Source organism: Mustela putorius, unplaced genomic scaffold, assembly GCF_011764305.1.
Source record: "Mustela putorius furo isolate JIRA1106 unplaced genomic scaffold, ASM1176430v1.1 tig00000487_pilon_pilon_pilon, whole genome shotgun sequence".
Classification (NCBI taxonomy): domain Eukaryota; kingdom Metazoa; phylum Chordata; class Mammalia; order Carnivora; family Mustelidae; genus Mustela; species Mustela putorius.
In genome coordinates, this window is record NW_025421399.1 from 2,523,432 (window position 1) to 2,547,927 (window position 24,496).

General features: G+C 51.0%; 1 protein-coding gene across 2 annotated transcripts; it reads left to right on the forward strand.

The window, feature by feature from the left end:
* The first annotated feature begins 7,639 nt into the window (after positions 1-7,639).
* Positions 7,640-23,216, forward strand: HROB (homologous recombination factor with OB-fold). Of its 2 annotated transcripts, XM_045080766.1 has the most exons (11): positions 7,640-7,889; positions 9,042-9,092; positions 10,518-10,582; positions 12,330-13,466; positions 14,613-14,696; positions 15,778-15,918; positions 16,713-16,821; positions 17,009-17,094; positions 17,386-17,511; positions 19,714-19,831; positions 22,587-23,216. In XM_045080766.1, exons 4-11 carry the CDS (start codon positions 12,531-12,533, stop codon positions 22,676-22,678), a joined length of 1,692 nt encoding a protein of 563 aa, XP_044936701.1. In that variant the 5' UTR covers positions 7,640-7,889; positions 9,042-9,092; positions 10,518-10,582; positions 12,330-12,530; the 3' UTR covers positions 22,679-23,216. The 2 variants fall into 2 exon arrangements, with proteins under 2 accessions (XP_044936701.1, XP_012901478.1); XM_013046024.2 differs by lacking the exon at positions 10,518-10,582.
* Positions 23,217-24,496: the final 1,280 nt, after the last annotated feature.

Consider the following 24,496-nt stretch of genomic DNA (forward strand, 5'->3'; position numbering starts at 1 on the left):
GATTTTATTTATTTGACAGACAGAGATCACAAGTAAGGCAGAGAGGCAGGCAGAGAGAGAGGGGCAAGCAGGCTCCCCGCTGAGCAGAGAGCCAGATGCGGGGTTCTATCCCCGGACCCTGGGATCACGACCTGAGCCAAAGGCAGAGGCTTTAGACCACTGACCCCCCAGGCGCCCCACAAAAATCCAGTTTTAAAACATTTTCATCACCTCAATAGATATCCACTTACAGTTAATTCCCATTACTGCCTCCCACAAATTGTTTTTTTAAACATTTAATAAATTAATTGTTACTTCTGCTATAAAAAGTCACAGACTCTTATGGAAGAAATTCTGGGGGAAATAAATCAGAGAAAGAGAAGAAAGTAAAATTACTTCTAAGTCTCTGGTCTCATGAGGACAATTGTTAATAAATGTTTCTAATCTTTTTTTCCATGTTCCTATTTTCTTTTTTTAAAATATTTTATTTATTTATTTGACAGACAGAGATCACAAGTAGGTGGAGAGGCAGGCAGAGAGAGAGAGAGAGGAGGAAGCAGGCTCCCCACTGAGCAGAGAGCCCAATGCGGGGCTCCATCCCAGGACCCGGGATCATGACCCAAGCCAAAGGCAGAGGTTTTAGCCCACTGAGCCACCCAGGCGCCCCTCCATGTTCATATTTTCTTAAGAAAAATGGCATCAGGAACACTTGGGTGGCTCAGTTGATTAACCCACTGCCTTCAGCTCAGGTCCTGATCCCAGCGTCCTAGGATCGAGTCCCACATCAGGTTCCTTGCTCAGCAGGGAGCTTGCTTCTCTCTCTGCCTCTGCCTGTCACTCTGTGTGCTTGTGCTCTCTCTCTACCTCTCTCTCTATCTGACAAATAAATAAATAAATAAAATCTTTAAAAAAAAAAAAAGAAAAAAGATATCACACTGTATACAATATCTTACAATCTAATTTTTTAGGTAATACATCATGAAAATACTCCCATGCAATCAAATCTTCTTCCACAATATCATTTTCAGTGGTTACATAGTATTCTGTTGTGATTTTACCACTCTCTTTATTTGCTCCCCTTTTGGGTTTTTTTGTTTTTGTTTTAAGATTTTATTTATTTATTTGACAGACAGAGATCACAAGTAGGTGGAGAGGCAGGCAGAGGGAGAAAGAGAGAGGAGGAAGCAGGCTCCCCACTGAGCAGAGAGCCCGATGCGGGGCTCCATCCTAGGACCCTGAGATCACGACCGGAGCCGAAGGCAGAGGCTTTAGCCCACTGAGCCCCCTAGGCGCCCCCAACCCCCTTTTGATGAACATCTAGTTTGTGTCCCATCTTTTCACCATTTTATTTATTTATTTTTTTTTTTAAAGATTTTATTTATTTATTTGACAGAGAGAAATCACAAGTAGACAGAGAGGCAGGCAGAGAGAGAGAGAGAGGGAAGCAGGCTCCCTGCTGAGCAGAGAGCCCGATGCAGGACTCGATCCCAGGACCCCGAGATCATGACCTGAGCCGAAGGCAGAGGCTTAATCCACTGAGCCACCCAGGCGCCCCATATTTTCACCATTTTAAATAACGCTGTGGTGCATGTTCTTATAGCTAAATCTTTGTATACATCAATTACTACTTAAGATAAATTCTCAGAAGTGGAATTGTTTTGTCAAAGTGTCCACACATTTTTAAGGCTTTCGATGATATTTTCTGACTCAGTAAGGGGTACTGCCATGGGACCAGCTGTCCAAGTCAGAAGCCTCAGAAAAGTTTCAGTCCAAGAGAAGGCGGCTGACTGACGGGAAGAGTGGTACTGGGGAGACCACTATGGGGGACTTCTCTGGAAAACAGAGGAATACTCCTATCCCCTCCAGGTCCCCTCTTCACCAGCAGCCACAGCTGCTCCTGGCAGCACCCTTCAGGAACTCCTTCCCTGCCACCCCCTTTTCTTCTTGGTGTTCCTCCAAGAAGGCTGGATGTCACCTCCCTGAGGTTCAGCCAGCCACAGCCTGCCCTGAGCCCGCCCCACCCCCCAGCCTTGAGTGGGTCAGCCTGGCTGCCAAAGGCAGACCCTGGCACCTCACCAAGGGTCCAGTCTCCCTGCCGATCCCCTCCCCCATCACCACCCCAGCTTTGGAGGAAGACCAACTGGGAGAGGTCAGAGCAGGTGGGGGTTGGATTGGGGGCGTAGATCTTGAGATGACTCAAACGCCAGCCACCCGAGGGGAGAAAGGGGCTGGGGGATGAATGGATTGCAAACCAGAAGGAGGGGCTGAGGAGATGAGCTTTGGTGCCTTGATTCGCCCGCGTCAGTTTCTTCAACATCTGCAGTGCGTGGGGTTGAGCGATCCCACTGGGGGGTTGTAGGGGGTAGGGCTGGGAGGCTGGCTGACGTTTGCTTCCCGCCTGCTGGGTCGGCCAAGCAGTTCATGAATGACTCACCTCATTGTCAGGCTGATTCACTGCTCTCCTGGGGACTGGGGGGAGGGGGGGTAGGCTGCAGCAGCCCCCTCAGTTCGACTCATACTGTAGCACACAGGCGCGCACACGCGCGCAACGCGCGCACACACGCGCGCGGGCCGGGACCCGGCGGGTCCACTCACCTGCTGGGGTCAGGACCCCATAAAAGGGTTTCCGGGGTGAGAAGGAGGGGGATGCACACCACTTGGTCTGTGGAGAACAAGTTTGAGGTTTCTATCTAGTCTACCCATGGCTATTTACATTTAAATTAATTAAAATTAAATACAATTAAAACTTCAGTTCCTTAGTCTGATCAGCCACATTTCAAGGGCTCAGTAGGCACATGTGGCTAGTGACTACTCTGGGGGGCAGAGTGGATAGAAAATACTTCTATCCGGTGGGTGGGTGGGTGGCTCAGTCCATTAAGCTTCTGTTTTCTAAGCCTGTTTTTTAAGCATCTGTCTTGGGCTCGTGTCATGATCCCAGAGTTCTGGGATGGAGCCCCACTTTGGGCTCCCCTCTCAACTGGGAATCTTCTTCTCCCTCTCCCTCGGCCACTCCCCCTGCTTCTGCTCTCTCTCTCTCTCATAGAAATAAATTAAATCTAATTTTAAAAAAAAGAAAAGAGAAGACGTCCATCAACACAGAATGGTCTATGAATAGTGCTAGTCTACACAACCTTCAGCATACACAAAGCTGAACAAGCAGATCAGCCCTCCCCCAGTCCCAGACACTCAGCACCCCCACCTTCTATGCAGCACACAACAGACATTTAACTGCACTCACTCACCCAGCACACACCCACCAGCACAGCCCAGCAAGATTCTCAATGTGTATACACATCTGCGGTGTATGCCACTGTCCGTACCAAGGCAAATGTAAATACAAACACATAAACACACATCATCATCACTGATTCACATACAAGGGCTCATACAATAAAAACACAAATTAGGGCAAAATGCACTTGCAAATATGTTGAAATAGATACAAACTCAAACCATGCGGCTCTCATAACGAATCTCAGCTCGTGTTCACAAACTCAAGTTGGAGTCGAGGGAACCCACATTGCTGAGCCCCTGCCAACGTGCCAGGCATGGAGTTAGCCATGTCGATGCATTAATTCATTTAATCTCACAGCAGCCTTGCAAAGGGCGATGTATTATCCCATTTTTATAGATGAGACAGCTAAGCTTCAGAGAGGCAACGGAACGTCGTCAAGTGACAGCACCTGGTCTGTGGAGCCTACTCCCCCCTCCCCCCAGTGTCCCCACAAATATAAACCAAGATTCGTCTGACTTCATAGCCAATGCAGCACGCTATCTCCAAACACATGTGCATAGGTATGCATATGCATGCATACACACACACTCAAGGTGTGCCCTCCTTTGTATCTAAGAAAGTGAGTCTTGTTGTCCAGCAACTGCAGGGATTTGGGGAAATAAGCATGGAGTTGCCCGGGTTCATTAACATTCCCTCCTGTGAAATGGCATTAAGTCATTCAACAAACCCTTGGCTGAGTGTCTTCCGTGTGTCAAGTCCTATGCTAAATACTGGTCACAAAGGAAATGCCACAGCTGTTGCCCTGAAGGAGTTCAAAGTCCAGTGGAAGGTGTGAGGGAAACCTATAGACAATACAGGGCACACAAGAGACCCAAGCTATAGTGAAAGTAGGCCCCAAATGTAGGGAACCAAAGAGAGGGTAAAGCTGGGCCTCCTGGGGTCGTAAGGAAGGCTTCTTTGAAGAGGCATCCTTGGAGGGGAGGGTGAAGAAGGAGTGCGAAGGAGATGGATTGGTATTGATTGAGAGATTGGTTTGAGAGATTGAGAGATTAGCTAGGGCAGGGGGGAAAATGCCAGGGCAATGCAGGCCCTGGGGATTTTATATGTCATTCCCCAGTAACTGGGGGAATTAAAAAATTTTTGCGGTGGGAAATAGTATCCCATTTGCGTGTTAGAAAGAATGGACAGAAGGAAGGACAGCTTGGACTAGGGAGAACATTCAGGAAGCTACCACCATAGCTCAGGCAGGAGCTGGTAAGGCCTGGTGTATAATGGAAGGTCTCTGGACAAGGTGAGGGATAGACAGGGATGGGGAAGTTGGGGTCTATCCTGGTCCTGAGAAAATGTAACGAAAGCCTGGATTCTCTCTCAGAACAAGGCATTTATGCATAGGCAAACTATCTTTTGCACATAATTATAGGGGACTTACAGTCCCTGAAGCCCCAGATTAAGAACCCAGTTCCTTGGAATTCTCGCAGGCCAAACAACATGGTGGTTAAGCCTGTGGAGGCTAGAATCAGACAGCTGGCTTCATCATCTCAGCGCCCCCACCTATTACCTATATGAACTGGGAAAGGACCTTGACCCTTTCCTCTTCTGTGAAGCAGAAGTGATCCTAACACCTATATTGAGGCTTGTTACAATGATTAAGTGAGCCAATATGTGGAAAGTTCCAGAACCTTGTCTGGAACAGAAAGTGCTCAGGAAGTACTGGCTGCTATTATTATGAGTTAAATCAGAGTGCTTTTGAGACCCCACACCCCCGCCATGGGGCACCTGGGTGGCTGAGTTGCATTAAGCATCTGACTTTGGCTCAGGTCGTGATCTTGGGCTCCTGGGACTGAGGCCTGTTTTGGGCTCCCTGCTCAGTGGGGAGTCTGCTTCTCCCTCTCCCTCTGCCCCTCCCTCCCACTTGTGCATGCTCTCTCTCTGTCTCAAAAAAATAAAGAAAATCTTTTTTTTAAAAAAGGCCCCCTCACTACACTTATTCTCCTTGTATCCCACTTCATAGCTGGGGATCTGGTGTCGTCTAGTGCCAGCCTGAGACCTGGCACCCATTTTGCCCTTTTCCAGAACCCACCTCTTCCTTTTTGGCTTGAGTTTCCATTATCCTCAAGCCTGGTTCTTAGAGTTTAACATTAACCTCTCTTCTAAGAGGAGGAAGGGGAGCCTGGGTGATTCAGTTAGTTAAGTGTGGGCTCAGGTCATGATCAGGCTCAGGTCATGTTCTCAGGGTCCTGGGATCAAAACCCCTGGCAGTCTCCTTGCTCATCAGGGAGTCTGCTTCTCCCTCTGCTCCTCCCCTCTGCTTGCCTGTGCTCTCTCTCTCTCTTTCTCTCTCACTCCCAAATAAATGAATAAAATCTTTAAAAAAAAAAAAAAAAGAGGAGAGAGAAGAGGACATAGGCACCATCACCATGGAGACCCAGTTCTTGCCTTGACCATAAGATGACAGCGCTGGGGAGAAGACGTTTGATTTGGGGGAAAGGGGACCCTTCAGCATGGGGGTCCTTCCCAGCTCTAAAATCACAGACCACCTCTTCACTGTGTCCTGCCAGCTCCTCTCTAAAATGTCTCAGGTCCACATTTTCCATTAGCTCTGACCACCTCCCCCACCCCCCATCCAAGCTCTAACAGGAGGTGGGGGCCATAGATGTCAAATTCATTGAACTTAGAAAAGTGATGGAGGAGAAAACAGGATTTCCCATTAGAAGATCTACCACTGAGGGACTGTGTGGCCCTGATGGGCTCTCTTACCTCCTGGGCCTCAGTTTCCTAATCTGTAAAATAATACCATGCCCCCCCCCCATTCTTCCTGGGACCTTTGTGAAGACAAAATCAGGTAGTGGTTAAAATTGGAAGCTGCAGACTTCAGGGTGGGTAGGAGTTGCTCTTAGCCCTCTTGGTCTTTTGGGCTCTGTGATCTCCCTTCAGCTGGAGCTGGCAGAGCCCAGATGCCCCAGGACCCCAAATGGGTCTCCAGGGCTATCCATAGCTGAGCAGAATGAGCTGCACTTAGGAAGAGGAGGTCTGTAAGTGGGATACTTGGGATTTTGTACCCAGCTCAGAAGAAGCACAGAGGCTGTGAGGGAATTTCTAACTTGGGTGAGAGTTGCAGGGGTCCAGCTTCCATCTCCCATCACAATTCTGGCTTCCATTCTGATGTGGGACAGGTAAACTGGTCCCCAAGAAGCTATGATGCTTGCCCAGAGGAGAGGCCAGGCCAGGCCACCCTGGGGACAATCCAAGGTTGGCTCAGATCAGATCATTAAGAACTTGAGTCAGCTACCTTCCTCCTGTCTTTTGAGTCCTCAAAATTATGCAGCCCTAAGCTCTCTCCAACTAGCTTTATAGTGACAAGCAAGAAGAAGAACAGAGGAAGGACTGAGGGCTGGCTCATGAAGGCTAGCTTTGCCAGCTCACAGCATCCCTGCCCATCTCTCTGCACAACTAGCCTAGACTACCTTTTGACCTGTCTCCCTAAGTTGTAAAGCTGAGGGCACAAGGAGTCTTAAGTTTCTCTATCCTCAGTGTTATGTACTATGCCAGATACACGGCAGTCATTGTAGAATTCCTCCAATAATTCTTTTTTTTTAAATATTTTTATTTTTATTTATTTATTTGACAGAGATAGATCACAAGTAGACAGAGAGGCAGGCAGAGAGAGAGAGAGAGAGAGAGGGAAGCAGGCTCCCCGCCCAGCAGAGAGCAGAGAGCAGAGAGCCCGATGCGGGACTCGATCCTAGAACCCCGAGATCATGACCAGAGCTGAAGGCAGCGGCTTAACCCACTGAGCCACCCAGGCGCCCCTCCTCCAATAATTCTGTTGAGCCTTGTGCTAAGTGCTGGGGACACAAAGTTGAACAAGCCAGACAAAGTCCCTGCCTTCATGAAGCTCATTTTTGTTTGTTTGTTTGCTTTTTGTGCTGAACTCCAGGAGCTCGTATTTTAGGGAGGAGGACACGCAATAAAAATGTATATCATGACAGTTATAAATTATGGAAAGCGCTGAGAAGGGAACAGAGTGTTGGATGGGGGAGGGATGTTACTTGAGAAGTGACAGGGAAGATCTGAGATCTAAGTTGAAATATTAAGGGTTAAAAAGAACAAGACCAAGAACATCTTTGCTTAATATACGTGTTGCAAGTATGGGTGGATAGATGAACAAACAGCCAGTGGGGCGGATTCTAATGTGAATGAGAGTTATGCTCCAGGACCCCGTCCCTCTGTAGAGGAGGATGGGCGGAACTGGGGACCCAACCTGCGGTCCCAGAACTCCTGTTGAACCAACCAACCTGGCCCGAGGGGCCGCTGGGGGGCGACCGAGAGCCCACTCATTTCCCTTTAAGGCCGAGGCGGAAGACAGAGGAAGAAGAGTCTTTGCGTCGGCGGGATAGAAATAGGCCCGCCCCTTTAAGAGGCGGAGACGCCGGAGTGGCGGCCACTTCGAAAGCAGCCACGGGCTTCAGCCCCCGGCTTTCCGGCGACCCCCTCTCGGCCCCCGCCCGAGTCTCAGAGTCGTGACTTTCCGACCTCGCTCCAGAGACCCCGCAAGTCCGGACTCCGACTGTCCCGCCCGGGACAAGTCCGAGGCCCCGGCGACTCCTCGAGTGGGGGGCCTGCCCGACAAAACACTCTCCCCGCCCGGGGTCAGAGGCCGCCCGCCGTCGCCATGGTAATGCCGCGCCCCAGGCGGTGGAACTGCCGCACAACCGGGTTAGGTTTGGGTCAGAGCTTGGTGGCCTCGGAACACCTGGGCTCTAGTCAGGGCTTGCCTGGAGAAGGTTCTCTCCACGCACCTCCCTCTGGGCCTGCTTCCCTCCTGCTGCTCTTACCTCTCTTCTTGGAGAACTGCTCGTGGTTCTCGGTGTGCCCGAACGTCACGGCCCCAGAACCGACCCCCTTCCCCCCCAACCCCGTACCTCCTGATCCTTGGGCACTGGGTTGCGGGGGTGTGTGTCACTATAGCTCTTGCTGCTCTGGCAACGGGGGGCGGGGGTAGGCACAGCCCGCCGCGCTGGGCTTGACACGTCTAAGAACTGCCCACAGCAGCCCTGCTGCCTAGAAAGAAGGAGCTCTGGGCCGGGGCATCCAACCCTCTTGGGACGCTGGCTTTGGTGCGTGGGATTAGATAGAAGGAAACCACTTGCTTCAGAAACAAGGCCACTGTACTGGGCATGCTTGGATTTATGGTAGCCTCTCTGACGTTTCACATAGGTTCCCCAGGCCAACTTTTTGGGATGTTGCAAAATCCTTCAGCCCATGTGCCCAGTGCTGAGGCTAAAGAATGACCCATGCACCCTTTTAAGCCTTCCCCTTGCCTCTTCCTCCCTCTTCCAAGGTGAATACAGATGGACCCGAGTGGATTATTTTGCAAGAAAGGATTCCAAATCCTCTAAATCTTTTTTTTTTTTTTTAACATTTTATTTATTTGACAGGCAGAGAGGCAGGCAGAGAGAAGGGGAAGCAGGCTCCCTGCTGAGCAGAGAGCCCGCTGTGGGGCTTGATCCCAGGACCCCAAGATCATGACCTGAGCCCAAAGCCCAAAAGCAGAGGCTTAACCCACTGAGCCACCCAGGCGACCCTGAATCCTCTAAATCTTTTTTGTTTGTTTGTTTGTTTATTTTTGAATCCTCTAAATCTTTAAGTAAATCCCATCTCTTCCTTCCTCATCCCTTATTCCTCCCTCAACACTAGGGAAAAAAACAAAAACAAAAAACAGTACACCCGATGGTCTTGTTAGAATTGGAAAGAAGCGTAGTGAGGACAGAATGTACTTGTAAGCAGTATCTCTCCTCCAACCTCAATTGCTTTGTTTTCCTTTCAGGCATGCAGTTTGCAGAAGCTGTTTACTGTGGAAGAGGAGTTTGAAGATGAGGTAAGGAAGTGTTGGTGATCAGAGATAGCAGAGGACGTCTTGAGTTGTCAACACCCAGACCCAGAACATTTTGAAGCAGTCTGCCCCAGCCTCCTTTTACTTGACATGTATAGCTTTTTTGTCTGTGAGAGGCTGAGAGAAGATGAGACATGTAAACAACCTACTTAACTGTTTTAGAGACAGAAAAACAGAGATGTGAGCTGCCTAATTGACATACCTTTAAATTACTAGGGCCCTTGCCTGGAAGCTGTGTCATGTGGATGATTCAGTTCACCTTTATGATGGCATACTTGAGGTGGGAAGAAAGTTTATGGAGAGCCACAGACAACACAGTTAGTGGATAGCAGGAGGCTTGGGGTCACCAAGTCGCTACATGAGCCAGGGCAAATTACTTCATTCTCTGGCCTTCTGTTTTCTCTTCTATAATAGGAGGGATGTTCTTCTGCCTCAAATACTCTTCCCTCTTGCTCAGAAGATGAGGGATTAGACTGTATCAGAAGCTGGCACGTCAGAATCACCCCTGCTGAGGCCTTTCCACACACCAATTAAATCGGAATTTCTGGGGATAGGCCCAAGCAGGGCTGTTTCTAATCTCGGGGTATAGTCAGAGATCACTGAACTAGCTAGCACTCCCCGCAGCTCTCTTCCCGCTCAGATCCAAAGGATATAGTTTGGTCTGGGAGGCCCTAAATCGCTACCTGAAACCCTTTTCAGAAAGAGGCAAGATTTAAGCAGGCAAAATGCAAAAGAGGTAAAATAACCTGTTTAAGAACACACCACCAACAACCAGGGTGAGGTCTTGGCCTCCTGATTCTAGGCTGACATACATAGATATAGATACTAAACTATATTTATAGAGTAGAATTGCTTTCTTTTATCAATGACAAACCTTTCAAACTTACTTTTTGTCTCCCAGCACTGTGCTTTAAAAATCGAATTTAGGATTTGTCAAGATGCCCCATTTGTACCTAGCCGGGTGATGAATGCTGCACCGGGGACCCTTCTGGCAGCCCAAGCCCCGCACTCCTCTTCCTTTGAGGCTTTTGGAACCTAAGGTTTGAAAGCGAAGACAGACCTTTCTTAGACCTCTTAAAAACCGGTCTCTGGCTTGTCTCATTCATTGAGGCCCTAAGACATAGTGACAGGGACACATATGGCTTCTAGTCCTAGTTCTGTGAAGTTATTTAACTTCTGAGTCTCCATTTCTGCATCCATAAAATGGGAATAATAATAACACTTATTAGGACCATCGTGAAAATTCATTGAGAGAATTCTGGTAAAATGTGTATGGGGTCCCCGGCACCCAGTGCCATTTCAAATTGTAAGATGTTTTTGTCATCACTTGGGGATTTGAATTTTGCTTTTACAAAAAATTCAAAATTGCCAGCTTTGTTGAGGAGATGTGTCCCTGTCTTTGTCTTTCAGCTTTGGAGATGTGTAATTACAGGCTGAAAAAGTGACTGCTAAGTGTCCCTTTCGGGTCTTACCAGGTGATGAGAGGACTGTGGGGCTGGCAATGGGATTAAGAGTGAAGGTCTCTGTGGTACCTGGCTGGCTCAGTGGAGCATGTTGGCTCTTGATCCCGGGGTCTTGAGTTCGAGTCCCATGTTAGGCATAGAGATTACTTTAAAAAAAAAAAAAAAGAGTGAAGGACTCTGACAGTTCAAGTTTCTGTTCTAAGAACAGCCCCTTTCCTCCTTCCTCAGGCAGATGACATCATGTCTAAGCTCTTTAGGAGAAAAGGATTGTCAGGATTTCACTGCTGCTGTAATTCTAATATTGTTATTGCTAAACCCCATGGCAGTCCCGCTGGGGTATGCCATTCTCCTGACAATACACAAAGCAGGGAAAAACCCTTCTCTGGCCCAGACAATCCAATGCAGCACCAAAGGATGGGGGTGGAGGGGACCTTCCTGTCAGTTAAATCAGCAGTTCTGACTCAAAAACACCCTCAGAACAGGTCTGTTGCTCTCGAAGGTGTCAATCTCACCTTGCTTCCCAACTGGAATCCATACTTAATTTAACCTGCCTGAAAAGCTATATTTAACGTCTGCCTATTTTGCTGGATCCAAGGCCTCTTCGGCTTACTGAAGGTTGTGTGTGTGTGTGTGTGTGTGTGTGTGTGTGTCTTGGGGCAGGGGGAGAGGAGTGGGCTGAGGACAGGCAGCATGACCAGCTGGAGAGACCCCTGTTGCACAGGCTGGACACCAGAAAACTTATTTCCTTGAGATGGGTGTGTAATCTTGGGTGATTCGATTCCTTGGTGCCTGGTATGTTTGCTTCTGCCTACTCCCCTGAATACCACTGCTCCCCCACCCCCCAAGAGAAGCTACCTGTAAACTTAGCCTTAGAATTTTTTTTAAGACTTTTTTCTTCAAAATTTTAATTAATTAATTAGTTTATTTATTTTTAGAGAGGGGAGGGGCAGAGGGAGAGAGAAGGAATCTCAAGCAGACTCCATGCTGAGCGTGGAGCCCAATGCAGGGCTCGATCTCACAACCCTGAGATCATGACATGAGCCAAAATCAAGAGTCAGACGCTTAACTGACTGAGCCACCCAGGCGCCCCTCTTCATATAGTTATTTAAGTTCTAGTTAGTGGGGAACCTGGGTGGCTCAGTTGGTTAGGCATCTGCCCTCAGCTCGGGTTGTGATCCTGGAGTCACATTGGTCTCCTGGCTCAGCAGGGAGTCTACATCTCTCTCTACCCACCCTTGCTCCAGCTCATGCTCTCTATCTCTCAAATAAATGAATGGAATCTTTAAAAAATAAATAAAATAACTTCCAGTTAGTTAACATACAGTGCTAAAGGTTTTATTTTTAAGTAATCTCTACATGCAACGTGGGACTTGAACTCACGACCCCAAGATCAGGAGTCACATGCTCCATCCACTGAGCCAGCCAGGCGCCCCTGGATGGTTCTGGTAGAAGTCTGGGGGTGGTGGGGCGCCTGGCTGGCTCATTCCATGGAGCATGCGACTCTCGATCTTGGGATCACAAGTTTGAGTCCCATAATGCATGTAGACATTACTTTAATAGTAAAATCTTTTTAAAAAGTCTGGAAGTGGGCTCATGGGCAAGGTCAAAGGTGGTAAAAGACCCCACCACGGCCTTTCATGCCTTGGTTTCCTACTTCCATGTATCTGCTTCCATGTACCTACTGCATACCTGGAACAGTAAAAGCAGAGTGTTTCTTGATGTCCGGATGCCAAGACCCACCATCTTTGCTTCTTTGTAGGACTTCTTGTCTGCCGTGGAGGATGCAGAGAATCGGCTTGCTGGCTCTCGGTCTGTGAAGGCTGGGTGCCTGAGACCCTCCTCTTCCAGCCCACGGGACTCCGGGCAGGCACAGTCTCCCGGGCAGCTGCCATCCGGCCCCACTGCTCCTTCAGAGGCTTTGGGCCCATCAGCCCTAGGACTCCGCCTTTCTACCTCCAGCATGCCCACGGCCATCAGGGGTCCACCTTCTGTAGGAACAGCCTCCCTAAGGCCTATCCCAACTTCCAGCAGCTGGACTGGCCATCAGAGACGCGTGGCACTGGCAGAAGTGCTCAAAGTGCCACCTAGACACCAGACCTCTGCCTCCCACTCCCTGCTCAGGTTTGAGAGCCAGCAGCCGGTAACTGGAGGCTTCGAGGGGCCTGAACAAGATGAATTTGATAAGGTCCTCGCAAGCATGGACCTGGACCTTGGAGGCAGCAGTGAGGCCCCAGGAATCTTGGCCACATGGCATCAGGAGGACTCAGCAGTGGCTAAAAAGGCCCGGGTCACTGAGCTGAGTGGGTCTTGCCTGAAGGGGCCTGTGCCTGCCCCCAATATGACTAGTGTCCTGTCAGCCCATGGTGAGCCTCCAGAGCCTGTTGTCCACTGCAGGACTCCAGAGCCCCATGCGAGATCGGCTGCCACCAGTGACTTTCCCATTCCTGTTCAGCAGCCCCGCTTGGAAGCCTGTCGGAGGGGCCCCCTTCTTCAGGCACCACAGCCTCTCCAAGCAGCTGGCGGGCCTGTTCAGAGCTGCCCTCAAAACCGTTTTCCTGGTCACTCATTCCAGTGTCCAGACGCCTCCATACCTGGCAAATCTCATTTTCCCGGGCCACGGGCTCCCAACTCCATGTGCTCTGCTCCCTCAAAGACTATCTCCGGATCGTTTCCTCAGAGCCCCTTACGACCCAGAGCACCAGTGTCTTCTGTCAGGTGTCCTCTCAGCACCCCAGAGAGCTCCCATTCCTTCCCGGTTCCCCAGGCAGCTCTGCAGACACCCATCGTCACCAACCACCTGGTGCGGCTGGTCACTGCTGCCCACCGGACACCCCAGCAGCCCACCAGCCCCAAAACACGGCGCTTCCCTGGCCCGGCTGGGGTCCTGCCTCACCAGGTGAGGGACAGTTGTCCCAGACATGGGGGGTGGGGAGTGGGGGAGGAGGGAATGAAGTGTGGAGAGAGGGTTTCCAGAGCTTCAGAAGAAGTTAAAAGAAGTGGGAAGGAAGAACTGAATACCGCAGGTGAGAGAGGCGCTCCGGGCTCTGAGAACCTCACGCCTTTCCTTTGTTGAGCACCTACTGTTTGCTAGCACTGGGGCAGTAAGAGCCACTCACTTATATTTGCTAATTTGGAGCTGAGAACACAGAGGTTAAGATGGGCATGGCTCCCATCCCAAGTTGTCCACAGCACAGCAGAAGCAGCAGATGCAAACGAGCGGTGATACGTAAAATGCAGAGTGTCCCTGGGTGCTGCGGAGACTCTGGGCTCCTTGGGGTGATTGAGTGGGCTTTGGAGGGTCAGGTAGGAGGTGGATGGACAGGTGCGTGTAGGAAAGCTGTGCTCTGGGAGACATCTCAGCAGTGGGAAGACAGGGAAGAGAATGTGCAAAGGCCCAGAGGCAGGAGGGCAGGATGCTGTCAGAGGTACACGGAACGGGCCACTGTGGCGGACGTGTGGAGTCAGCAGGGGGAAGCTGTGCTATGCCGACCATTTGGAGTCAGTGGTGGTGGAGGGACAGTTTCCGTCAAACCATCTTGGATCAGATCCTAGATAAAGGGACCCTGAGCGTCTGGTCTGGTTGTGATTGGTGCACTCTTTCCTCTCATTTTAAGGCTGGTTCAAATCATTTCTGCCCATTCCTTGCCCTTCGCTGGCACTTTAAGGGAAATCCAAGGAGGCCATCCACATTCCTCCTGGGCTGGATCCCTGCGGGGAAGGGTTAGGTCCCTGAGAAGGGACTTGGGGAAAGCTGCCTCTGTGCCTATCCCAGGCCTCCCTATCCGGGTCATTGGCTCCTTCAGGAAGCCCTGGGTTTTGCTCCTGGGCCAGCTCCAGCTTCCTCACATTCCCCAAACAATCCCCAAAGCATCTTTTTTGAGCTGCCAGCAAGGCTCCTGAGACTTCGTTAGGAGAGCTGTGATATGTGTTAATTGTCCCTGATAGTTTCCTGAACTCATTATGTAACCCAGACAAGAAGCTGTACTTGTAAGTAACAGCTGCCGCGCGTGCTCTCGCCTTCCCCTTCTCTCTCCCCTTGTAGCTCAGCGGGAAGCATCTGGAGGAGATCATGGTTTCCACACCCCAGACTCCAACTCATGGTGCTCTGGCTAAATTCCGGACAGAGGTAACTAGTTCCACGCATATGCTGACTTTCTGGGCGTTGTTTAAGGGTGAGGGACACCCCTGTGGGTTTCAGGAGTTGAGAAGCAGAGTCTGGGGTACTAGGCCTGTTCCGGGGCTCCCACACCAGAGGCACATGGGGAAGGCCGTTTGGGGATGTGGTGGTTTTACTAGCCGAAGATGAAGCCTGTCCTGATGCCGACCCATGTCACGCGTCCAGTCTTCTCTCTCACCTAAGAAAGAAAGGCCCAGCTAACTCCCATCTTCCCTCAGAGGAGGGCAGTGTCACAAGTATTAGGAAATTGTGTCTCGGGAACCCTCCTCGCAGGTTTCTGGGAATTGAGCTGGGAAGGATCTGCCTTCGTCTGGCCTCCAGTGGGTTCCTTTTGCGGGGGTGAGACCCATCTTCCCTCCTCACCGGGGTTCTGGTTGACCTGCTCTACCCGCACACCCACTTTTGCTTTTAATTCTCTTTGCTGCCCATCCACCGATCCGTCTGGTTACAAAACATTTTCTTTTTTAAAGACTTTTTATTTATTTATTTGGGGGAGGGCAGAGGGAGAGGGACTAGCAGACTCTTCACTGAGTGCAGAGCCCAGCACTGGGCTCAGTCCCACAACCCGAGCAGAAGCCAAGAGTCAGACGCTCAATCGACTGAGCCACCCAGGCGCCCCAAAGCATTTTTTAATGTAAGAAGATTAATAGTTAAGCCAGAGGCAGCCCAAATAAAAATGTGACTGGTTTCAAAATGGCTAAGGCACTCTGGAAACCTGGCAATGTGGGGGCGGGGGCTCGCCGGCCCCAATACTTCTCGAGTCTGTTACACAAGTGACATAGCCTTTTGCTTCAGTGCAACCAAAGTTAGGACCTGATATAAAATAAAATAAACCTTTGGTATTGCTGCTTAGTGAAAGATATGCTATGCAGCAAAATCTCTCATACCATTTTGTGACGTGGGAGAGGAAGAGACTGGTTACCATGCTGCAGGGAATTCGACCTTCCCTCCCAGCCCCCCATCCTGTCTCAGTCAAGGTCAGAAGGGAGTGGATCCACTCACATAGGCCCCCTTTGCTCTGTGGTACCAGATTGTTACCAGTTCCCAGGCATCAGCAGAGGAGGACTTTGGGCGAGGGCCGTGGCTGGCCATGAAGTCTTCTCTGGGCTTAGACGAGAGAGACCCCACCTGCTTCCTCTGTGCCTATAGCATTGTCATGGTGCTGCGGAAGGTAAGGATACTGGGTGCTGAGCTGTGCAAGAAAGACCATTTCTTTTCCTTTCTTTTTTTTAAAGATTTTATTTATTTATTTGACAGCGAGAGTGACAGCAAGAGCAGGGGGAGCAGAGAGGGAAAAAAACAGGCTTCCCGCTGAGCAGGGAGCCCAGTGCAGGGCCTAATTCCAGGACCCTGGGATCATGACCTGAGCCCAAGGCAGACGCTTAACAAATGAGCCACCCAGGCACCCCAAGAAAGACCATTTCTACCCTTTCTACCAACCTGCTGTCCTCCTCCACCTTAGGAAAGGGGGCTGTCCTTTTGCTCCCTCTCACCCCAGGCCTATCTCCAAGCAGCTACATGGAGTCCCTTTGGTTGTATCTTCTCCTCACCCAGCATTTCACTACTACTGGGCATAGGTGGAAGGTGAAAGTGGGGTATGGGTATGTCTCTGCGTGTCCAGGTCCTGGATGAGATGGGGTGAGCACACTGCTACTCTTCAAGCTGCCTCATGTGAGGACACATGCCCACGGCAACGGAGGTAGAGCTCTGTATAAAGAGACATGCTGGAGAAAGGAAGCAGGGGGTAGTGATAGATGAAGGCCCTGCCAGCCTCAGTTCTGCTAGAGAGACAGGATGAGGCCTTCAGACCACCCTTTTGCCCTCCACAAAAGGAAGATCATCACCATGTCTGTCCTCGGAACCCACTCCCCGCTCCCTCCCCCCCCACTCCAGTTGCCCTGGCCCACTTGGGAACATCACTGGTGGGATGCTGCTTGCTCAGCAAATGCCTCTCCTCGTAACCAGGCAGCCCTGAAACAGCTTCCTAGGAACAAGGTCCCCCACATGGCTGTGATGATCAAGTCCCTGAGGCGGAGCGTGATGGACGCCAGCGTGGTTTTCAAGGACCCCACAGGTGAGCAGTCAGGCCCTGAGCGGGTCTGATGAGTGGCCTTCGCTGAGTTCAGGGGATGAGGAAGAGTCGTCCTCTCTATCTGCAGACGGGAAAATTGAGGCAGTGAGCGGTCCACTTCCCAGCCAGGGCCCAAAGCAGTCCCTGTGCTGCCCTTGACCCAGCCTGATGGGCCACGTGGTATTTGCAGGAGAGATGCAGGGCACGGTGCACAGGCTGCTGCTCGAGACCCGCCAGAGTGAGCTGAAACCTGGCTCGGTGCTGCTGCTAAAGCAGGTGAGGGGCACCCCAAACGGGGACCTGCTCTCCAGCCTTCCCGCCCTGGAGAAGGTCCCTGAGGGCTTGGCCTGGCTCCCATCCTTCGGAGGTGGGTGGGGATGAGGGGTGGTGCTGTGAGGGCCGGAGGGTGCAGTACTTGGTTCTGCTCTGGTCCCAGGGCTGGGGTGAAACCATCTGTGTGACCCCGGTGCCGAGGCCAGCGAGAGAGACGCAGGCGGGGACCGGGTAGCATCTGACCATGTCTAGGGCTCCATGAGGACACTGACCTTCCCCCATCCCCGGCTCAAGGTTGGAGTGTTCTCTCCGTCACTCCGGAATCACTACCTCAACGTGACGCCCAACAACCTGGTCCGTGTTTACAGCCCAGATTCCGGGGATGGGAGCTTCCTCAAGCTGTCTCAGCCCTTCCCCAAGGTAAGAGGAGCAGGATGGAATGGGGGCTGACAGGGCCTCTCTCTGGCTGGATCTTCTGGTACCTTCCGTTCCTTCACCCTGGGGAGCAGAGGCGTGAAGGGGCCAGTTACCCCGAGGTGAAGAGATGCCTCTGAAGACAGTACAGCATCCTCCTGTTCCCAGGGCCCCCGCCTGCCAGACGGCACAGTAACAGGACCTAGAGCAGCTGGCTACTTGGTGATCTGATGGCAGGCTTGAGCACCAGGGAGGATGGAGTCACCTGAGAACTAACGAGGCTGTGGTTTCCTGGGTGAGGGGTGGTGTGGCCCTCAGTAAGTGACTCAGGGTCAGATCTGCTACAGGCGGCGGGGCAGAGAGTAGGGAGCTGCTTATGGCCTGTCATGTGAGCCAGCCCTTGCTCTGCATCTGCCCTCCTGGCCTCCACCTCTACTGGGTGTGGGGGGCACCCGCACAGAACTCAGGAGGGGACACCCCCCTTTGGGAACTAAGGGAGACTAGGGTTCCAGGCAGCTCCACTCCAGGTTAAGAGTGCAGAGCTGGCCCTTGACTGGCGCATGGTGTCCCCTCTGTGGCCACCTCCCCCCTTCCTGGGGTCCTGGGTTGTTGGGCCTGGCCTGGGGGTGGGGAGACCTCCTGTCTCCGCTCTGCTGGTAATTTGTAACTTGACCTTGGCAGGTACTGTCCCCACCCCTGCTGTTGCTTCATCTAAAAAGCGAATGCTCTAGACTTGATGACTTCTTCTCAAGTTACACCTTTCACTCGGTGGGGTACTTCCCATTTCCCTCATCTTTCCCCTTAACCTTCCACATTTTCTCAAAAATCACCCACTCCCAAAACCTCATCCTTCTTTTCCTTTTAAATGTCAAGTTATCCATACACATTGACAAAAATTGCAATGGTACAGAATAAAGCAAAACATAAAACTTACTCTTCTTCTTTCCCATTCCCTACGGCAAATGATGGTCAATGGCTTAATTACTGGGGCGCCTGGGTGGCTCAGTGGGTTAAGCCTCTGCCTTCAGCTCAGGTCATGATCTCAGGGTCCTGGGATCCAGACCCACATCCCTGCATCAGGCTCTCTGCTCAGCGGGGAGCCTGCTTTCCCCTCTCTCTCTGCCTGCTTCTCTGCGTACTTGTGATCTCTCGCTCTCTCTGTCAAATAAAAATTAATTAATTAATTAAATTAAAAAATAATAAAAAGCTTATATTCTTTTAAAAAACAGCTTAATTACTAATTTCCATTACCTGACTGTATATTAGCTAGTGTGCAGATTCTTTTTTTTTTTAAAGGAAAGGTTGTTTGTTTGTTTTTTGTTTTTATTTATTATTTTGTTAAGATTTTATTTATTTGGCAAAGAAAGATCACAACCAGGCAGAGAGGCAGGCAGAGAGAGAGAAGAGGGAAGCAGGCTCCCCACTGAGCAGAGAGCAAGATGTGGGGTTCTATCCCCAGACCCTGGGATCATGACCTGAGCCAAAGGCAGAGGCTTTAGCCCACTGAGCCACCCAGGTGCCCCTAGTGTGCAGATTCTTAAAAGGTTTTTTTGGTGTTTGTTGTTGTTGTTGTTTTAGTGAGGGAAAGAGAGAAAGAGAGAATCTTAAGCAGGTTCCACACCCAGTGCATGAGCGTGACATGGGGCTGAATCTCCGAACCCATAAAAGCTCATCTTTTTTTTTTTTTTTTTTAACATTTTATTTATTTATTTGACAGAGAGACAGTGAGGGCAGGAACACAAGCTTGGGAGTGGGAAAGGGAAAGCAGGCTTCCTGCTGAGCAAGAAGCCCGATGTGGGGTTTGATCCCAGGACCCTGAGATCATGACCCAAGCCAAAGGCAGATGCTTTAATGACTGAGCCACCCAGGCGCCCCCTAAAATCTCATTTTTAACCCCAGGCCAAATCCTCAACATATTTCTGAATGGCCTCTTCACTCTGTTCCTGGTATATACAGATTTCCTAAAACACCAGATACCAACAGAATTAGGAAAGAAAATCGCCCAAAAAAGTTTGTGTTTTTAATTACCTGCTCTTTGGGGTGTTTGGTATTTCAGCTCCCTCCCCTCGGTGACTGGCCCCTTCCACACTCCTCTGTCGTGTCTTTCCTAAGCCCCTACCTATTCTTTTGAGGTTGTCCGGGTGGCATGGGACTGTCCAGAGGGATGTCAGGGGCACGGACATTAGTAACCAGGCCCTCTGTCCCCAGAACCCGGGAAGCTTCCCTGGCAGCCCCCATCATGAGACTGCAAAGTCTGGAAAAGGCTTGAGAACAGCACCGAACACAGAGACAGGGGCATCCCTCGAGGAAGAGCTCCCAGAAGCAGGTAAGGCAGTCAGCCTACCCAGGAGCAAAAGCGGTTCTTCTTCTATTTCCTCTTGGATAGCGCAGCCAGGAGAATCTGGCTACATCTCTTCCCTCCTTCTGTGAATCCTTGGGTCTTACAGAATCTTCCAGAAATCAGATGTGGTATCTTTTTTGGCAAGGCTGTAGGCCACAAACTAACTATAGTAGTGTGATTAGGGCTACATAAACAAATACAGTGGGATCCACGGGTCTCCCCTTTTCCAGGCCATGTGGTTACCCACAAGGAGGGGATGGATGGACACCACCCCTGTGCCACACCTTGAGTCTTCTGGGAGCTGATTTCCCCATTCTGACTAAGCTCAGAGATCCTGCAGGCAGGGCTGAGGAGTCAGACATCCATGGGGTTAGGGTGGCACCAAGAAACAGACCTGAGAAGCCCAAACACAGACCTGTAAGGGTATGACCAGCTTGTTCCTCGGGAGGGAGCATCACCCACGTGGAGCGTACACAGTCCAAGTGTGAGCCTTAGCTTTTGGATTCCATAAATTCAACCCTGTCCAGCCCCAAAATTCATGGGATTGTGGGTAAGTGTCTCACATTAATCAGATTCACATTGGACTAATGGATAAACCACATAAGCCAATTTACTTATAGCCTATAGCCTACGAAAGGGTATCTACCCCTCATGCTAGAATCTTCCCTGAGATGTTGCACTCGTTCCTTATAAGTAAGCTGGTTGACAAGCCAAACCATCATCAGGAGGTTACTGGAGCTCATGAAATAAGTGAGGAGAGTCATCTGTAGAATATTGTGGCTGGTGTCACATCTCCATTGTAGGGACAGACTTGCCAAGCAGGCAGCTACTAGCCGTGGCTGGACAGAGTTGGGAGACACCAACACTAGTTCTTTTTTTTTTTTTTTTAAGATTTTATTTATTTATTTGACAGACAGAGCTCACAAGTAGGCAGAGAGGCAGGAAGAGAGAGAGGAGGAAGCAGGCTCTCCACGGAACAGAGAGCCTGATGTGGGACTCTATCCCAGGTCTCTGGAATCATGACCCGAGCCAAAGGCAGAGGCTTAACCCACTGAGCCACCCAGGCACCCCACCAACACTAGTTCTTACTCTGATTCCCAGTTTCATAGGCCCACATAGTCTGCTCATTGCCCTTCATTTAACATCGAGTTTCCCTGAACAGTCATAGTGTAATGAGTGAGGGACACCTTTTGTTTTTCTTATTTTTTAAGATGTATTTATTCATTTGAGGCGGGGGAGGAGCAAAGGGAATGGAAGAGAGAGACTCACAAGCAGAGTCCTGGCTGAGGGCAGGGCCAAATGTGTGGCTCGACCCCAGGACCCCAAGATCATGACCGGAGCGACAATCAAGAATCGGCCGCCCAACCGACCAAGCCCCCCCCAGGCGCCCCATCACCTTTTGTTGGTACAATCAAATTCCAGTCTCACTTCCCTAAGTACAGTGCCAGGCACCTTAATTAAATTTTGAATGCTAGGGGCGCCTGGGTGGCTCAGTGGGTTAAAGCCTCTGCCCCCCACCCCCCGGCCTGCCTCGCTGCCTGCTTATGATCTCTGTCTGTCAAATAAGTAAATAAAATCTTGGGGTACCTGGGTGGCTCAGTGGGTTAAAGCCTCTGCTTTCGGCTCAGGTTATGATCCCAGGGTCCTGGGATTGAGCCCCACATCGGGCTCTCTTCTCAGCAGGGAGCCTGCTTCCCCCTCTCTCTCTGCCTGCCTCTCTGTCTACTTGTGATACCAGTCAAATAAATAAATAAAATCTTTTAAAAAAATAAGTAAATAAAATCTTAAAAAAAAAGAAAAAGTCCTACCAAAAAAATTTTTTTGAATGCCAGCAAGTGGACTTCTTTGAGCAGCGTCATGGTTGTCAGGAGCTCTGTGCCAGGCCAGAAGCTAGCCTCTGCAGGCGTGGTGTCCAATTCTGACCCCATGGGCTGCCTGAGCCCATCCATTACACTGGAGCTCCCTGGTTGGGAGCCGTGTGCTTCTGGCCTCAGATGGAGCTTGAGGACGCTCACCACCAGTTACCTGACCGTTTTAAACTCCATTCTGTCAAAGCAGGGATGGTAAAGAGGAACCACGCCCTCCAAAGGGCTTTGTGAGTTCGGAAAGGGATGAGTACAGCAGGTATGGCCAGGAGCATTGGGTCAGCGAGCGGTAGCTGCTGTTGTTAACTGGGATAGTCCCAGCAGGGATGACTGAGCTAGGTGGCTTCCAAGCTCTCAGACACAAGCTTGCCGCTGCGAACTGCAGTCAGGGAGAGGTGCTTTCATTCCACACGCCCAGGAAGGTCCACAGGGGAAGGGGCCCATGTCTCATGCTCTTCAGGTAAGAAAGGGATTCCCGAATGCCGTGATTCTGAATGTGTCTGATGACTTTTTCTGGCCTTTTGCCTTCATCCAATGAGCGGGTTGCATTGGCGGATCCCTGCAGCCTCTCTGGTCAAGCACTGTGCCTCTGGATGGATAGAGGGTCATGCCCAAGGCCAAGGGGAGCGTCTTTCTTGACAGAAAGGCCCAGGCATTTTGTCCTTGTCTCTTGTGATGTGTGCATGTGTGGGAAGCAGAAGGAAGCCGGGAGTCCAGTCAGCCTCAGGCCCAGTCACCACTGCCCAGGGGGAGGGAACTCCCCAACTGTGCAGCCAGGTCCAGAACCCCCTGAGAGTCAGGAGCTTGGGACCCGAGTCCCTTGGAACCCTAACGTCGTCACTAAGTCCGTCTACCCTCTCCATGTCCCCCTGCAGATGACCTGGATGGACTCCTCAGTGAGCTCCCTGAGGACTTCTTCTGTGGGACCAGCAGTTGGGACTGCCCCAAGGCAGCGCCCCCGCCTTGAGCAGGCGGCCTCTCGGCACCCAGGAGAGCCTCTGCTTGTGTCTGATTGGGTCCCAGAGAGAGAGGAAGCCCAGCATGATGGGACAGCCAACAAAGCCCAGGACTGTGGTTACCCCCCTGGACGCCTTCCCAGGAACACCCTCGTCCCTCAGATTCTGCACTGCTGTCACTTTGGGTCTTCCTTTGGCATTCTAGAACCCAGCCCCAAGGATGGCCCTTCTGCTCTACTGTCCTCCAAGCCCTTGGATGCCACCATCCCTTCTCCTCCTGCCAACAGGGGAGGTGTGTCCCCCTCCTGCTTCACCTTGACTTTCGAGGACCCTGATCCCTTTATTCCCTATTCCCTGGACCGCTGAGGAGTCACACCACAGTCGTGGTGACCCATTCCTCTGGCTAGAGGAGGAACACACTCAGACCTCCCTCTGCTTTGTCTCTCCAGGCCTGCAGCTGCCCAGCTCACCTGTGCTCAGGGTTCCCAGGTGCGGGGGTGGGACAGGGCTGTGACGTCTTGTTCGGAATTAAAGCAGCTGTCTGCTCCACTCGCCTCCCCCGCTCCTTTCCACCCGCACTGCTCCTTGTCCCGGCTGGCCTACGGCAGCGCCTGGCCGGGACAGAGCCAAGCTCCTCGTTTTCCTTCCCTCTTTCACTCTCTTTTCATGAACTTTCCTTGAGACAGTTTTAGATTGACAGAATTATTGCAAAGATAATCCAGGGAGTTCCTATATACCCCCCACGCAGTGCCCTCTGTCATTAGCCTCTCATACTAGGATGCACACAGCTTACAACTGACCAGCCGCTGTTGGGACACTACTACGAACCGACCTCCATGCCTTTTTCAGACGTATGCGGCTCCCCTGTCGTCCTTTTTCTGCTCCAGGATCCCACATTCCCTTTAGTCTCCGGGCCTCTTTAGGTTCCTCCTGCTTCTGGCAGCTCCTCAGGCTTTCCTGGTTTCTCCTGGCTCTGACAGCTGCGGGATTTTGTGTTTTGCAAGGGAGGCCACAGAGGAAGGCATAGTCTCATCACACATCAAGGATGGATGTTGACCTTGATGACCTGGCTGAAGTATCGTTTGTCAGGTTTCTCCACTGTAAACTTGCTTCTCCCTCTTCATACTGTCCTCTTTGGAAGGAAGTCACTGGGTGCAGCCCACACTTAAGGAACAAGGAGTTATGTCCCACCCTCTCTAAGGACAGATTATAGATAGATTCTATTATTAGCTAATAACCTCTATAGATTATTTGGAATTCTCCCGCATTTCTTAGTCCTACATTCCTATCAGTCTGGACCCGTGGGTATTGTTTTATGCGCTGGTTATAATCCAATGCTGCTTTCCTGTGTGGCCCAGCAACTCCTTGTCACCGTAGCTTTGCCCTGCCACCTTTCAGATGGGAGCTGGACAAGGGGCACCTGTGCACTGTAAAAGGCCTAATTACACCAAGTCACCAACCTTGTTTTTCCTTTCTGGGATAAAGGGAAGAAAGGACTCATCCCCCAGCCCGTGGTGGAGGGAGTGTGGGTTAAAGACCCTATTCTGACCGCCAGCCTCCCCTGCCTTAGCGCCTGCCTTCCCTAAGGGGCTGTGAGTCTGAGGCTCCCTACTACTTCGTACTACTCTCCCAAAGAAAGGCTGATCCCCTTGATCCCAGTCTCAAAGCTGAAGTGAGCGAGTGCTGGAAGAATTCCACATTCAGCTGGCTGCTGGTTGCAGTGGGGCCCTGTTCTAGAAGGCTTTTGTGTTCCAAGCCCAGGAGCAAGAAGGGGCTAATTCACCAGCAGCCCTCCTACCTGAACAGATGTGCACTTCTAACTCTCCTGC